The sequence below is a fragment of the Tetrao urogallus genome, assembly GCF_951394365.1.
Source record: "Tetrao urogallus genome assembly, chromosome: 1".
Taxonomy (NCBI): Eukaryota; Metazoa; Chordata; class Aves; order Galliformes; family Phasianidae; genus Tetrao; species Tetrao urogallus.
The window spans coordinates 175,447,932-175,466,027 of record NC_136813.1 but is presented as its reverse complement, the minus strand read 5'-3'; the positions used below and the strand labels follow the sequence as shown (position 1 = coordinate 175,466,027).

The window sequence follows — 18,096 nt, the reverse complement described above, 5'->3', positions numbered from 1 at the left end:
AGTTTCAGCTGAAATAAAGCAGAATTTGTGCAAGACTGCCCATGACAGTAAGATGAAGTTCAGAAAAATCATTGAGTGTCCTTGTTCTAAAAAAAGTTCTGAAACAAATGACTAAAAGTAACTGAATTGCTCATGGTCATCTAAGGAGCTGATATAAGGTGCATATAAAATGGCTTGTATTCTTAAGTAGAGGAATCATATATATTTAAATAAAAAACAAAACCTTCACTGAGGCATTTTACATATGTCATTTAACTGGGAATTTTTGCAAACATCACCATAATCTTTTGTGTCACACGCTAAGCATATACTGGCAAATTTCATTTGAGACATAGCTGTGACTAATTATGTAACCAGCTAACTGAGAAAGCTGCGGCTAAACAGACACTGGCGATAAACTCAGTTTGTGGTTTTGTTCTTTTCTTGCAAATAGAAAGTGAAGGGGGGAATTTAAGAATGAACATAATGAGGCGAGGAAGGCAAGACGACTTCTGTGTAGCTTCTACTATACTTGAGAAAGTGCTCAGATTCAAGGGAAATGCGCACAGACACACTTGCATTGAAGCTGAGATACAGCAAATCGGTGCTTAAAGTTTATTAGCTGTCATCAGGCTCCTTAGCATTACGGACACAACTAGAGGTTTGGGAAGAGTCTTTGGCCCAGTTAGCTACAGCACATCTCCATCGTGTTTGCCTGAATGTATAATGTGTCTCACCAAGGGAATACGTGAGCCTGGAGTGAGATAAAGGAGTGTGATCAAACTGTTTCTAACACATTACACAGTTACACTGTACTGAGGTTGTACACTAATAGTTTGAATGAAACTGATTAGAACCTGATACATGTTTTGACATTTCTCAGTTAACAGAAAAATGCATTTTGTCTGATCTATGACAACCATTCTCCAGCTGTCTTCTTGAAACTGCCTCCTCTTGAAAACCACAGCAGGTATATAGGACACGTACAAGGTAAACTACTGTATTCTTCCCCAGCTCTGAATGCTTACAGAGATATAAGTACTCTATGAGTAGAGAATACTCATAGATAATCTAAACTGGACAGTGTTCCTTAATCTCTCCTTTTTATTTCTTGATGGAAGAGAGTGAGCTGTTGCAGTTATGTTTTGAATTTGCTTCTACTTTCATTATTGAAAGTACCGCCATCAGCAAGTCCTGCAATGTGCAACTACTTTTAGTTTTACCACAGGGGCTGCTCTAAATCTTGTGCTTTCAGACAGATTATCTGCCAACTCCAGGCCGTTCTTAATGAGAAAACGTGGTAACACACCTTGTCTGTAGGAAATTAACTCAAGCTTCAAACGTGATACTGTGCAACATTTGATGACCTTTGGGGAGTTTTTCACACTAAATTCAATCATTTACTACAGCACAATTATACACGTTAAATGCATTTTGTTTACTACTTCATTCTGCTTGACTGTTGTAGGCATAATTCACATATGGACTGTACTATCTGGTTTTTGGTGTTTTAGTTTTTTGTTGTGTTTTTTTTTTGTTTTTGTTTCTTTAGGTTTATTCAACCATATAAATGTGCTTTCATTATTTCATCTTCTTCGTGGGATTTTTTTGTTTGGTTGGTTTTTTAAGAAAAGTTATACTCTAAGCCACAGCTATTTGTGATCAATAAAGACAAAAAGATTTATTTTTTTTTTATGAACTTCAATAGTAACACAAAATTTATTATTACTTTCTAAGTTCCTACCAAACTCTCGAAATGTGTCTCCTCCCTGCACTGCTCATGTAGTAACTTGATGCTTCCTCCAACCTTTTCCAAGCCCCTAAAGGCAGAAGAATTTGTAATGCTGCACTCCAAGACCATAAGGGGGTGGGAGACTTCCTTAATGCCCTCTTACAGCAAGGGAGTTTAAACCCACACTTTCTTCTATGCAAATGTCCATCCCCATTAAAATAGAAAATGAGCTCTATATCTCTTGTGGAAGCTCTTTACTGATCTAAAGACAGCAAAAGACACAGAGATAAGAGCATTAATTTAAAAGAAAGGAGTTTACTTTCTATTCCAAGTACTGTTTGTTCGTTAAAAGCAGTCTTTTGGGGAAAAAAAAAAAAATCTGCAATACTCTTCTGTGCTACAGTTTGGCAGGTAGTCCTTCCTGTTCAGGGTGCAGGCTACATTAATACTTTTGACCTATGTTGTAGAGGTCTTACATCTACTGACTGCCATCGATTCATACAGCCACCAGTGCTACACTGCTGCACAGGTCACAGAATGGCCTGGGCTGGAAGGGTCCTCAAGGATCACGAATCTCCAACCCCCCTGCCACAGGCAGGGCTGCCAATCTCCACATTTAATACTAGACCAGGCTGCCCAGGGCCCCATCCAGTCTGGCCTTGAACACCTCCAGGGATGGGGCCAGCAACCCCATCCACAACCTCTCTGGGCAGCCTGTTCCAGCACCTCACCACTCTCTGTAAAGAATTTCCCCCCGGCATCCAACCTAAATCCCCGCTCCCTCAACTTAAAACCAGTTCCCCTTGTCCTGCAGTTATCAACCCTTTCAAAGAGTTGATTCCCCTCCTGTTTTTAGGCTCCCTTCAGCTATTGAAATGCTGCGATGAGGTCACCCTGCAGCCTTCTTCTCTCCAGGCTGAACAAGCCCAGCTCCCTCAGCCTGTCTTCATAGGGGAGGTGCTCCAGTCCCCTGATCATCTTTGTGTCCTCCTCTGGATCCTCTCCAACATCTCCCTGTCTTTTTTGTACTGGGGGCTCCAGACCTGGACACAGTACTGCAGATGGGGCCTCACAAGATCCGAGAGGGACGATCACCTCCCTGTCCCTGCTGGCCACTCCTCTTCTGATGGAGCCCAGGATACCATTTGCTTTCTGAGCTACAAAAGCACACTGCTGGCTCACGTTACATTTTTCATGCACGAAGACCCCCAGGTCCCTCTCTTGCAGGGCTGCTCTCAAGGAATGTTCCTTCCAGTCTGTATGGATGCCTGGGATTCCTCTGGCCCAAGTGCAAAACCTTGCACTTTGTTGTGTCGAACCTCCCTAGATTCACCTGGGCCCACCTTTCCAGCCTGTTGAGGTCCCTCTGAATGGCTTCTCTTCCTTCCACCATGTCAACCGCACTACTCAGCTTGGTGTCGTCAGCAAACTTGCTGAGGGTGCACTCGATTCTACCATTGATGTCACTGATGAAGATGTTAAAGAACACCAGTCCCAAGACAGACCCCTGGGGGACACCGCTCGTTACTGTCCTCCATCTGGACACGGAACCATTAATTACCACCCTCTGTCTGCATCCTTTCAACCAATTTCTTATCCATCGAGTGGCCCACCCATCAAATCCACATCCCTCCAATTTGGAGAGAAGGTTGTGGTGGGGGACCATGACAAAGGCCTTGCTCAAGTCCACCGGTTGCCTTTCCCTTGTCCACCAATGCCATCGCTCCATTACAGAAGGCCACAAGATTGGTCAAACGTGACCTTCCCCTGGTGAAGCTGTGCTGGCTGTCTCGGATCACACGCTCATTCCTCATGTGATCAAGCATGTCATCCAGGATGATCTGTTCCATGATCTTGCCAGGCACAGATGTGAGACTCACCAGTCTCTAGTTCCCCAGGTCCTCCTTGCTTCCTTTCTTATGTGTGGGAGTGATGTGACCCCTTCTCCTATCATCCAGGACCTCACCTGACAGCCACAACTTTTCAAATATGATGGAAAGCAGCTCGGCAACCACCTCTGCCAGCTCCTTCAGAACCCCGGGATGCACGCCATCCGGCCCCATAAACCTGTACGCATTCAATCCCATGAGGTGGTCTCAGACCTGCTCTGCCCTTACAGTGGGAGGGATTTACTGCCCCGGTCCCCACCTAGAGGATGCAGGGCTCAGGGACATGAGAAATACGAGAATCATGGCTGCCAGTGAAGACCAAGGCAAAGAACTCATCCAGTACCTCAGCCTTATTTTCGTCCATTGAAGCCAGTTGTGCTTTTACATTTACCAAAGGAGGTACACTCGCTTTGGCCTATCTCTCCTGGCCAATGCATCTCTAGAATGTCTTCATACTGTTTTTCACATCCCTCACTAAGTTCAGTTCTGCCTGTGCCTTGGCTTTCCTGATCCCACGTCTGCAAGTCTGGATGGCATCCCTGTTTTCTTCCCAGGTGACGCCCTTGTTTCCAGAGCTTGTACACATCTTTCTTTGCCCTCAGTGTGCCCAGCAGGTCCTTGCTAAGCCATGCCAGCTTACTGCCTCCTCCGCCTGCCTTGCTATTCAGAGAGACAGAGATCTTTTGTGATCTCAGAAAGGCATCTTTGAAGAGTAGCCAGCTTTCCTCTTTGTCTTTAAGGACAGCATCCCAAGAGATCTTTCCTGACAATTCCTTGAACATTTTAAAGTTCACTCTTTCCAAGTTCAGGATCCTGACCCCGTCTGCTAGGCCCACATTCAAGATCACGCACTCAACCAGGGCATGATCACTGCAGCCCACACTGTCGCCAGCCTTAATACTTTGAATGATCTCCTCCACACTGGTGAGCACCAGGTCCAGCAACGCTTCTCCCTCTGGTCTGTCTGTCCAATATCTGAACCAGAAGGTTATCATCAATGGATTCCAGGAGCCTCCTAGATCTCTTGCAGCTCTCTGTCCAACATCTCTCTTCCAACAGATATCCAGATGGTTGAAGTCCCCCACCAGGATGAGAGCCTGTGAGCACAATATCCCCAAGCAGTCTCCCTTGGATCAGGTTGCCTGTAGTATACCCCTATCACCAGCTGGTCTTTATTAGTCCTATCCCTAATTCTAACCCACAGGCTCAACCTGTTCCTGACTGTTGCTCAGAAAGAGCTCCTCACATTCTATCCACTCTTTGACATTGACTCTTTGACTCCCCCACTGTTCCCACCTTGCCTCTCCCTTCTAAAGAGACGATACCCCTCAGTGGTGGTATTCCAGTTATCAGAGTCATCCCACCATGTTTCCATGATACCAACAAGGTCATAAGTTTCCAAGTGCATTAGTTTCCAACTTCCCCTGCTTATTTCCCAGGCTGCGTGCATTGGTATAAAGGCACTTCAGATGGGCTTTGCCTCACCACTTTTCTAGAGGATCTAGGGTGCCCTAGAACAGCAGCATCCCACTGCCCTACTCCATTGTTTTGTACTCCATCCTCTGCTCAACCCCACTGGCCCTTATTTTATCCCCATTCCCCTTTGTATGTAGTTTGAAGACCTTTCAGTCCTGCCAGTTCCTCAATTAGAATCCTCTTACCCCTTGGAGATAGGCTACTTCCATCTGCAGCCATCATGCCAGGTGCCGAGTAAATTGTCTCATGGTCAAAAAAACAAGCAAAATTCCTGTTTTTGCACCAACCTCTAAGCCATTTATTTATGAGGTGAGTTTTCCTGATCCTCTCAGTATCCTTCTCCACTACTGAAGAAGAAAAAAACACCTGCATGCCTGTTCCATCAACTATCCACCCCACTCCCCTTAAGACTTTTTTCTCAGCATCATATCTACAACCTCAACTTGGTTTCAGATGGAAAAACTAAGCACTTCTTGTGAACCACAGATGTAGAGCAAGATATATCAGATCCAAATAAACCCTAGAGTCTGTCTGAAACTGCAATTCAGGATTTCATTTTTTCCTCCTTGAATGTGTATTTCCTTTCTCTACTCCTAAAAGACATAATAAACAGGCCAATTTGAGCTGCTAGTATATACTTTCATCAGCAGCAAGTCTGAGAGCAGTAGTACACGCTGCTACCACTGCCAGATGCTTGTCTATACTTCAGGCAGGATAAATTTCACTTCAGGCTCTTCAGTTACAGCTTACACTGTGAGGGAGTTACATAATGTAGATCAGACTTAAATCCTTACTCAAAAATTTCCCTTCATCATGTCCCAAGTTCTCAGCTATTTGCACATATACTTCCTTCTGTATCATGTCAATTATTTGATGTTCAAACTGGCTCTGGAGGAAGCTGAGTTTTCTTCCAAAGACAAATAGATAGTACTTCACTGATTTCAATTTCAAGAGGAGCCACGGACTGGACTAACGAGTTCTGCAGGTTGCCTCTGCCAGATCTCAGTGTGAGGAAGCCTGCACAACAGCCACCCACTATGGGACAGACTCCACCTCACTAGATCAGTTCCTCTGATACATAATCTACAGGATAAAAGGAAAACACAGGCTAAAAACCTGAAGCACATGCAGATAAACAGTTTCTGAATGAAACACTTTAAGAAAAAGAAAAAAAAACCACTCAATTTTTTTTACTTGAGTTTTCAGTCAGCAAGGAACAGCTTTCTGCCCATGCTTATTTCACCAGTTCTGAATTTTTACACTACTGGAATTCTTGCCATATTACAAATATCCCTACTGAAAATTTTCCCTTTTGTTTACCCCTAAATTTCTTCCATCCTTAACAAAAACATCTAATAAAGAAGAAATTACAGAGCATACTATTTTATTCTAATTTATGCAATTCTAACACATGGTACTTTATTCTTTTCCAAGGGGTCTACTTGATACAGAAATAAAACAGCACCTATCTTCTTCAAGTGTATTCAAGTAAATATTTTTGTAGGTAAACTTTTGCACTGCAAATTAAGATACAACTGCAGAAGAAAAGGGAAAATAGTTTCAAAATACTATTTTCAGTGAAATCCAAGTCGCACTGCTCATTCATGAACTACTGAAATAAAGATAACCGTTCTTTAATACTGTTTAATACTGTTAACAAAACAGTGTTGCCAAAAGGTCCAAATGCTGTTTAAGTGAACCTTTCACTTTAATTAGTTTAATAGCCCAGAGGGCACAATCATGTATTGTGATGAAGCTACAATGAATATGGCTTTCCTATGCTGATAACATCATTCAAGTTTCACACAGGCAATCTGACAACTAAGCGGGTTACAGTCCTGCAGATATATCGAGTAATACATCTTTGCACACACAGATTACATATAAAGTTATTGCCAAAGTAAGATCTCGTTCCATTATGTATCTTATATAGGACAATTAGGACATACCTGTGCTGCATTATGAAATAACTACCCAAATTAAGTAGACATTTCACTTAATAGCACTAAACTTGCAGGCAGCCTCTCTCAAACACATCTAATAATATCTAACTCAGATTTGAGTTTATACTGACTAGGAATGCATTATAGTATTCATATAATAAACAGGATGAAGCTAAATACTGATCAATACAAAGATTTTCTGTACCTTTTCACAGAAGCTGAACTGCAGTGCTGGAATGATAATCTGCTGTTGTCATAGATCATTCAGTCATCAGCAAAATTACACCAAAAGACTTACATAAAATTCACAGTCAAGATGATAGAGGAAGTTTTTCCAACAGTACTAATTTTGGTTTTAAGTTTAAAGTAAAAGGAGGTAGTGCAGTAAGGTTCAACCCAATTTTACTGATGCCAGGTATATTTGCCAGCGGCCTGTGGGTTGTCTTGTAATGTGATATCTGAAGAGGGTTTGTTTCCATCAGTATGTGTGTATAAGAAAACATCAGCTGGTCTCCTGGTTTAACATCTTCTCTTTTATCATACCTGTAGAGAATACACAAGCTTTAGTTACATTCCTCTCTACGCATCACAAGGCAGATACTCTCCAAGATGAAACAAAACAAACAAATGCAAAACACTCTCAGTTATATGCCTGCTTTAAAATTATTCGGAGAACAAAACGTTATTTTTTGAAGAGGCTACAGAGCTAGTCATCCCATGCAAATCTTTCTGCTACTACTATCATCTGATTTAGGACTTGTAGAAAATTTCTTATCTAGTCCTCTCAGTTCTGTGGAAAAAGCACGAAGCCAATGACTACAGAGAATGACAGGCAGTCTGAGCATTATCTACAAAAATTGATGTTTGGATAACAGTCTTGCCTTTTCCTTTTGAAATTAAGAAAATCTGTTATGAAGCATTTCATCAGAAATCTTTCTTTCCTGGTAGTGAAATGTTCAAGTATGAGCCCCAGAAAACAGCAGGGAAAACACTGCACTGAACACCACAGGAAAGAAAGAGCAGCTTGGAAACTGAAGTGTTAACCTGGCACGTTCAAATTCCTGATCTACAGCATGTTTGGGCAGCTGACTTAAGGTCAGCTTTTATAAACCTGTTAAAGAATACTAAATACACGTTATTATCTCTACATAATACATATATAAAAGGCAACTAAGTTTCAAAAGTGCTTAACATGTCCACTTACAGTTTTTTGTTAAGAAGGCTTACGTTCAATCTAGCTGCAGAGGGAATTTAAGAGATGAAAAACCAAATGGCTGAAGTATTTGACAGGGATATTGAAGATTTAGGTGTACGTTCTCTGTCTGATCTGAGCCCAGAACTGAACACTTGAGTTCAGTTCATCCCTCACACGTCACAGAGATGCATAAACCTAATTATCTAGACTATGAGGAATCTCTCTTAGTGTCTCATGAAGATGCTGTCTTCACTGAAGAGAAGAAGGTGAACTTTGTAGCCCAAGGGTTAGGATGCTCATATTGGATGTGACATCCTAATTGAGTCCTCAATCCAACAACTTCAGAAGGGGAAGTTGAGTGCAGCCCTCAATATTCCACAGACCACTGTTACCTGTACTTCTGAAAGGGGAAGACCTGGCTTTAATTCTTTGTTCCACATTCCAGAAAAATATCCCACACTTACTAATGATGGAAAACAGCACAGAAGATAGAGGTTAAAAGCGAAGTTACTTACCTTTAGTTCATTTAGGACAGAACAGTCATAAGTATCTAACCATAACAAGAGTGTTAAAAAAAATAATCTGTAAGCCAACTGAAGAGTGATGCAGCTCCTCACTCTTTCTGTTGCCCTCTTCTGCAAGCTATTCTCCACCAGCTTTTGTAACTTAGGCACCTGATTCCTCCCCACATGTTTCACAATTAACTTACTCAAGTCTGTGGCTGTTGTTACTGAAGTGAACACCGGTACTGAAGTTGTGCAATTCCAAGCCTGCAACTATTCTTGCATGTACCTATGAGCATCCTTTACTATGTGTAGCTTTGCAGACCTGGCTTCTCATCTCCCTGAATTCTCTGTGGAAAACTGGAAGCAATAATCTCACATATTTCCAACAAAGTCACTAACATTTAAGATATGTGAAGCAACAGACACTCTACAGCAAACTAAAGGATTTGTGTGCATGGTTAACCGAATACAGGACCAGATCTTGCATTACAAGTGTTCTGAAACAAACAAACAAAGCACACTCTAATTTCATCTGCTATTGCCAGAAAGATCATTTAGGATGCCATGTAGGATGATAGATGTGTTAAAACTGGCAGAAAGAATGATATACTTTGTAATAGGCTTTACCAACTACTAGTTTTGCATTTTCCTCATCAGCAAATAAAAGGCCTTTCATCTGGCTGCAAGCATTTTTGAATTTTATTATTTTTAAATACTTGAAGCTTACACAGCATATTTATTCCTGGTTCAAAGAGAGTACATAATTGAAGACAAGACTGTAACACCTGTCTTGTGTAAGAATCTGCACCAAGCTTATTTCAGTCAACCTTTGAAGAAAAATAATGGATCACCTGCATTTTTCTTGAGGCCTATAGATTTAATCTAAGCACACCACTGAAAGCTGTTAACTTCTAAGAGACTTTCATTTGTAGATTGTAGTTTTCCTGAAGAATCATCAGTCCTCATAGCTGCGCCACCCATAAATCTATCTATGAAGATGGTAGGTTAGTTTTCACCCATCTGTCACATTCTTAAATAAAGAGAAAACGGACAGCTGATGACACTAAACTCTGCACTATTGTGCTGTCAGACAACACAGTAGCCCTTTGTATGTGAAACTTTATAATGAACCAGCCCTCCCTTAAGACTTTTTATGATAAGGAAAGATAAAAGCGATAGAGACCCTACAGCTCCAACACTATGAACCATCCATCAGTGACAGGGATATTATTCATGCACTTTCCAATCCCACTGCACCACAAAAACCTCAATCAAATAACAAGAAATATCCAAACAAACTCTATCATCTAAAAAAGGCCAACAAACTTAAGCACTGTATTTGGAAAGTTTTGTTTACCCAATACATTTAAGAGTAGTTTAAATAAGTATTTATGTATCTTCAAAAAACAAAGACTGGAGCATTTTAGTTATCATGTGTGTTCTATCACTTGTACTAATAGAGTAATGTCTCCCCCTAACTACTCATGTATTAAAACCCTCTCTACACAGAAGATGCAAAAAAAATAATTCTGAACAGCGGATTGGTAAATATGACAGAAATTCTGCCTTTAACTGTCAATATCATCATGATACTACAGAAGAGCACAGAGAAAAGAAAAAAAGGCAATACAGCAATTCCTGCAGCTCGCCCTGGAAGCATACTATTCCCTTCTTTTTCTCTATTACAAAATTTTTCCTCAAACAATGCAGTAAATTAATTATGTTTCTTCATTTTATCCTGAACAGCTTAAGTTGGGAAAAACAACTCTAATTCAGACTTAAACTAAAAACAAAACCTGTTTGTGCAAGGATAAAGTAAGGTTTTTCATTAAGATTACATTTTAAATTAGAAATCCTGACTTCGGTTGACAAGGTAAGCCTTGAATCATAGAGATGCCCCTTTTTTGCATCAACCTGAAAAGCAAGCAACGGCATCCCACAGATATCCTCTACTGTTTGTTTAGATATTATGATTCTTAATACACTGTGTATTCTGCTCATGGTAACAAAGCTCTCAAAACTGTTATCTACCAGAAAATGTATATGACTAACAGTCTATGTGACAGCAGCTTTAACATCATCTATCTGAAGGATGTTTCACATAAAAAGACTTTAAATATTAATATGTAGATAAGCTGCACTTTGCAACACAGCATTTAAAAACAGATAAAATAAGATTCCCCCCCAATTATTATATTACTATTAATTTACTTTATTAATAAATGTATTATGTTCTACCAAGAACAGAAAGATGTTCATCTACAACTGTGTCTTATAAAACCTAGTGAAATAGCAAATGTAGCTCTTTTAAGGATATCAGTGCCTTAGCAAAATATCTTCTGTGCTGTCCTTTTATTTCTCATGTATTTAAAGATTATATGGCATTTAAGCAAAACAGATCTAACCAAAACAGTGTTCTGTTTCTAAATTGGCAGCACTTCACATACCCAAATTCCCTGAAGATTCATATATACATATGTATAAAAATTAAGTATCAGGTGCTTATTTTATGAATGATTATATATATATATATATTTATATAAATTATATTAATATATATATATAAAATAAATATAATATATATAAATATATATATATTCCTTTTAAAATCTGAACATACCTCCAATCTGAATTGATTTCTAGAAACCGAGAGACTCCTGTTTGTGCTGCAGCTACATCAATATGAACAGAGACCTCTGCAGAAACAAAGTTTCAAAATTACTGTAAGGTCACCGATAGTAACTGAAAAGATACACGAAAACAACATGAAGAAGCAAAATTCAATACATGTAAAAATGTACTAATAGCAAAAAATTACAACTGAGTTAGACAAACATACCTCAAAAGCAGCCTGACATACCTGCTGTTGAAGGTACCAACTCATGCAACTTCTGAATTGCTACTCCTCCAGGATAATTGAAATGTGAAACATACAGAGAAGTTCCAGAATAAGCAGCATTAACTAGAAGATGCATTACAACAAAAAAAGATCCAAGTTTGTACAGCCAGGATTTCCGGTAGTTATTCAGTCTATTGAGAGGGGAAAAAAGAGCAAGACTAAACTGTTATATTTGTTTCCTAATGGTCATTGATTACTGGGATCTTTCACAAACAAAAAAAAAAGCCCCGTTAGATAATAAAGAACAGTGCAAACTTAATTACAATCACGTAAGGAATGCATTCATTATTACTAGGAGACTAAATTATAGCAACAAACACTTAAATATCCTTATTAAGAAAATTGATTAAGGTCTATCATTACAGATAAGTATTTCTGCATTCAAAACTCAGCTATGGATATACTCTATTTCAGATAAGTTCAGAATTCAACTTAAATGTGTTTACTCAAGATACTCAAGTGTAGTCATTTAATACAAACTCCAAGTTTCATGAGTATATATGGTAATATATGGTTCCACCTGTGTATTAAACAATTTCCTGAGGAAACTTATGTTAACAACACACTAGTAACTTCTTCTCTAGTGGATAAACTGAATTGTAATAGCATGATGCTACTGCAATTCAGAACTCTAGATCACAACTCCATTTTTGCCTCTGCCACAGACTTATCAAATTATTGCTTCAAATCCTATCACTTTTGTCTCCATTTCTCTCACTAGAAGAACAGGCAGAATGATACAGACGTTCTTTCTAGAGCTTCTCTAGACCTTAATATAATCACGATTCCAAGAGAGAAAGAATTGTATAAGAACAGTAACACGTTCTCCTTCTTCTTACATTTCAAAAAGGAGGAAAAAAAAAAAAAAAAAAAAAAAAAAAAAAAAGGAAAAAGCAATCTCAAACTTACATTCGTGAGCACACTTTAGCAGCTACTATGTTGAAGACGGGGAAAGTGTACATGATAAAGCGCAACTCTTTGTGTGGAAGGAATGAATACAAGAAAATAAAGCCCAGTGCTGGCAAAAGTAATATTCGAGTTCTCTTTTCTGCTGCACCTAAAGGTACAAATATAATGCTGCATCCCAAAGCACGAGGCAAAGCTGAATAGAAATACCAAAAGAAGGGGGATATCTTCAAGGTGAAAAGGAGAGTTAAGGATGGTTTTACTGCTAATGAGTAACTATTCTTTACAGCAACAGACAAAATTTGCAAACATGCAGTAGAATTTTGAATATCACGTTATTCCAGGGATTTGGTTTTCTGCCTTACTCTTGAAAAGCAAGAGCAGTTGCCTAACTGCTTTCAAATCATCCAATAAAGGTACATTAAGTGTTGTTACTGATGAGGAAAATCACAGGGAAGGAACCTGGATTTATACTGGGACACCACGAAGAAGCAAAAAGAAAAATCAGCAGAGGAAAGTTAAAATTTTAAGGGAAGATCTAAGGCACAGACATCGCCTTATAACTTCACATACATTCTGCTTTTCATCAAGTATTTCAGTAACACCAAAACTGAGTCTCAGGAGTAAGTCTTCACTTCAGTTGACAATGTTACAGGTCTTTTTCCCAGGATGTTTCAAAGGATACTCCCCAGTTGGAACTTTTGTTTAAAATTGTATTATACCAGAGCACTTTCCCTTCAGGCCACACAAGTTGCCTCCAAAATAGAGAGTCCACAGCCACTGTTAGCCCTGAAAGAATTAAATACACATCTGGATGAATTAAAAACTAAGGCAAACCAAACAAGCACATCCACACTGCACATTTACTGATGACAGCAACACAAACTTGATGATAAAGGATGATAACGGATTAAAGGCAAACAGAAAAGCAGCAAATCCATCAGTCTTATCTCCTCCACTCAGCTCCCCAAGAACCGCTCTGGTATTTATGAATTTTGCCAGTGAGGGAATGGGAGTATCAGTGAAATTCCTGTTGGACCTATGGACTCTGAATGAAGTGCTTCCAAATGCATGTGCAATGATCCTTCACTGTTTCTGCTGCCCACACTGCAGAAAATTAACCATAGCTCATCATTGGTCATCTGATGATAGTATTTTTATCAGTCAGGCTGGCAGAAAAGCTTAGAGTGTTTAGATGCACGTGCATGAGCTGTCTGTGAATAAGTAGAAACAAAATTTTTCAGCCTCTCCAACGTGGAAAATCATAGCTGTTCAAGTTAATGTAATAAGGAGACACAATGGAGAATTTTTTTAAACCTCAAACATACAAAGTAGAACTGTGACCCTCCACAATCCTCTTGTTCAGTACCCCTGTCTGTCACTTTCATTTCATCCTCAGTTTCAGCCTGTCATCATGGCAATAGATAATACAGCTGATAATGTATCTGGAACTGCAGCCTGGTACTAATTATACTGAAGTTAACTTGTACATCTAAGATTTTTCAAGACCAGGACATCATACAGGATATCTGAAGGCAGAGATCACAGTATCTTCCTGGGGCTCTGTGCATACTTACTTCCATGCACATAAACATACAAAGAAATAAACATGCTTAACATGCTTGTGGTATTACTGGTAAACAGAATGAGACAAAACCAAACCCTAAGGGCCAGGACACTAGAGGAGAAATAAAAAAAAAAAAAAAAAAGCAAATCTCCGTATTTCTGCTGAATTTAATATGTGGCTTCTCCTTCCCCCCTCCCCCCCAGCAAATACTTACCCAACCAAAAACATCCAGCAGGAACAGCATGGGAAAGTATCTTTAAAATGGAGATCCTTTTGGTTAAAAACGTCACGAGAAGCATGAGACCTAAGAATATGGCAAGCTCTGATCTGAAGACTATAATTGCCAAAGCTGAGAACCAAATGAATGGCCTCTGCTTTTGTTGTATCCAAAATGTCAATGCCAACAGCACTGTAAAGATAAAATACACTGTCTCATCTATTTGTTTTCTACAGGGCAACGCTTTTATTAAGAAAAGCACTCTGTTACTCAAACTTCCCAACCCATCCCATCACAGTCTTCCTAGGAGTTTTTGTCCAGAAATCCTCCTTCTGTCACAGAAACAGAGCTTGTAAAATCATGCATCATACTATCACTGATGCTTAAGTAATCAGGAAAAGCATACTGCAAAAGGAACATGTGGCAGCTCTTCTGGACAGTGCATTTGATAGCTTTTGACCCCCACCCCATTCAAATTTAAATACTAATTGCCTTTCAAACTAAGACTCATAATTATCATTTCCCACCATCTCATGAAAAGTTTTTTTTCCTTAGATTAGTATATCTTGTATTACTGACAACAGCACCCCATTTCAAATACGAAAAAGAGACTACAGACTACAGGTGAGGGAGAAGGAACTACGAATCCATCTGTAATGTTAGCTGGAGATAAACTATATCTCCACAAAGTTACCTCTACTACTACAGAGTTCAAATCACATCATAACACTGACTACATTGTAAAGTGATCTGGACCCTAAGCAAAATGCAAAAGAACAATACCAGCTGATTACATGTGAAATACAAAGAGGAGAAACACTTAAAACAATTTGTATTTTTAATACCCACAGAAATGAGCTGGAAAGTTTACTACTACACAGTGTTTGATGACTCAGTTTTCTTCCTTTTGTTTTTCAGTTCCGATCTATGCAGGTTCCTACATCAAGCCAAACAAATTCCACTGAAGCATTAAGTGACTATGCTAATATTTATCATATGTAGTTAATTTTTCCTCTCACCATCTCTGGGGAAAAACCGTGTATGTAGGGTATGATTTTGACATGGATTTTTTTTTCCCCCCAGTTCTGTACTGTTAGATTTATAGGTGATTCCAGAAAAGTAAGGTGGAGAGCTTGCCGTGAGAGTTAGTTCCACAGCCTCATGAGAAAATGGCTTCCTGTGTAGATTAAGTCCTACAGATGTGGTTTTTTTTGTTTGTTTGTTTTTTTAAACAGAAAGTATGCCTACTGCTTTTCCAAAACCTGTGTTTTATGCATTAGATAAGTGTACTCAAGTCTCTGAGAAACTCCAACTCATCATGTATTCAGATGTTGTATTAGATTTAACAGTCACTGTAAGCATTTCTGGAAAAAAAAAAACCCACCTCAAAACCACTTAAGTTTTCTCATCTTGTTATCACACAGCATAACAGAGCATAAATATTAACTTGGGCTGACCATACTTTTTTTATAGCTTAATTATCCACACATTTGAAAAGAATTTTCACATTTTGAAATTATCCATATGCAAATACTTACCAAAAGGAAGTGCAAATACATTGGGAAGGGTTCGTGTACAGTAAAACATCAAGTGAAACTGAGTAACAGTTATGAGACAGAAGATTGTTGACGTAGTTGCTCCAAACTGCTTTCTAACTTCTTTCTGCAACTTCCATAGTGTGTAAATCACACTGAGCCCCAAGCTTCCTCTGACTATCAGAACAATACAAACACAACATAATCAGACTGATCACCAATGAATGTGTAAAGACACAAAGGAAAGAAATTACTAAGAACACAACTGAAGAGCTTATAATGCAAGCCACTTTATAGAAAAGAACCAAACCCTTTCCACATTAGTTTGTTTTAACTCTTATTTAACTTGCTTGATACTTCTGCACAGAGGTCAGTGATTCTGTGCCCAAATCAAGCAATATCTTACAAAGTGTAAATGGAAGGATACAATGGAATATATTCTCTGAACACACTTTCTCTAGGTTTTTGCTAAGAAACACTTCCTCTGTGTTGTTAATTACACCCCCCCAAAGAAAGAAGTGGAATTGCCATGCTGGCTCCACATAACTACAGTTTGTAAAATCCCTCATTAGCAAAAATACAACATTTTAACCACTGACTCAAACACTGAATATTACATTACATTAAACCAAGTTTGAATTCAAAGTTCACATACCAATCAGCTGGGAGTAAAACTTGGACATTTTTAACAGGGAAAGTATGTATATGGCTGGGCTGGAAAGAGCAGCAATAAAGATCGGTCCAAGAAACGTTCTTGGGACAACTCCAGGAAATTCATGGTGGTCATACTGCAAAAAGAAAAATTTAAGATAGGCAAATCAGAAACAAAAGAAAATCAAGATAAATTATATTCACACTGCATATTTTCTACTCATATAGAAAGTAATAGCAAGCTTTAACAGTACCCAAAAAAAGAACACCTATTTTGAATTTACCTTATCCAAGTCCAGTTGGTGGTACACAACATCATGGATAGCCTGTAGGTTAAAGCTTTCCTCCACTTTTGTAAATGGGCAGACAGTTAAATGAACAAAGGCCACAACAATAATCAACAACAATAATGGGAATGACCGCCCACTTGAGCTCCTCTTCTGAGCCATCCTGTGTTCAAAATTCACATATATTCACCTATCAAGACCAGAAGTTAAAAGAACATACATTAATAACATGGTGTAGAAATTAATACATTAATAACGAGGTATAGAAACAGAAAAAGAGAGAAATTGGTCAGGGTGATTCTTACAGAAAGAAAAAGTACTACAATACTAAACAAAAAAATAAATAAACAATAATCTACAGCCATGGAGTAGATAGACAAAAAGATATTCAGACTACATTTCAGGATTTGTGCCATCTCCAGCAAGTGCAAAGGCTCTCATTTTCAATCTGTAACATTTCAGTTAACACAGACCCTACTTCAAATGCTTCCCTTTGTGCCCCATACTGTCTCTACTGCCAAGAGCACCATCTCAATTATGCCTGTGTTTTATGGAAGAGAGCTCTGTAATTTCTTCTCCCTTTAATCTCACACTGGATTTACACATGATCTTCAGGACATACTATCTCTTTTGTCTGGGACTCTGAAGCTCATGGGAGAGGAAGCCAGAAGATGATTAATTGTTCAGAACAGAGTACTTTGAACTTCTGAGTTTTCTAGCTTGCCAGTGGCTAGGTATGGTCTTGGCAAGCAAGAAAGGAATCCCCCTTGGCATCCACACCACACATCATTACAGGGTGAGCACTGTCAAAACCCAAACCTTCACACTACTGCGTAGAAGGAAAGGCCATCTGTCCATAGTGCTTTGTTTCACAACACCGTGCTGACCCATGGCATTACCTGCAAAGTATTTCAGCTGATATCAAGGGCATAAAAAACACAGGTATTTTAATGCTAACCTTTAGTAATTTAAAATCATAAACTAGTTTTAAAAAGTTAACTTCCATTATCATTTCCAGCAGAAATGGTGGTCTAGTTCTACTATTTTAATTTAAGCTTCCCACTTTTCTAGGTTAAATTTCATAAAAGTCAAGGTATTTTGTTTATTGTTATTCTTGCTCTGTTCTCACAGACACAAAACTTGAAAAATGGCACTTTTTAGGTACAATTGGGTTTTTGATTGGAAATGTTTGCTCCCGTGTTTTGGTCTAAATCTGTCCATCGGACAGATGTCAGGCAACTGGCAGATTTATTAGGATCATTCAGCAATTGCCTCCTATAGTCACCTTTTCCTCAATTGATTTGTCCTTCCTAA

The 18,096-nt window shown here is 38.9% G+C and overlaps 1 protein-coding gene across 1 annotated transcript; it reads right to left on the bottom strand.

The window, feature by feature from the left end:
* Positions 1-7,330: 7,330 nt before the first annotated feature.
* ALG12 (ALG12 alpha-1,6-mannosyltransferase) lies at positions 7,331-16,944 on the bottom strand (the record flags this gene model as incomplete). The annotated part of the gene is made up of 9 exons (XM_079549613.1): positions 7,331-7,562; positions 11,341-11,416; positions 11,581-11,750; positions 12,529-12,752; positions 13,211-13,314; positions 14,307-14,501; positions 15,848-16,021; positions 16,500-16,632; positions 16,780-16,944. 9 exons carry the CDS (start codon positions 16,942-16,944, stop codon positions 7,331-7,333), a joined length of 1,473 nt encoding a protein of 490 aa, XP_079405739.1.
* Between the last annotated feature and the right edge of the window lie 1,152 nt (positions 16,945-18,096).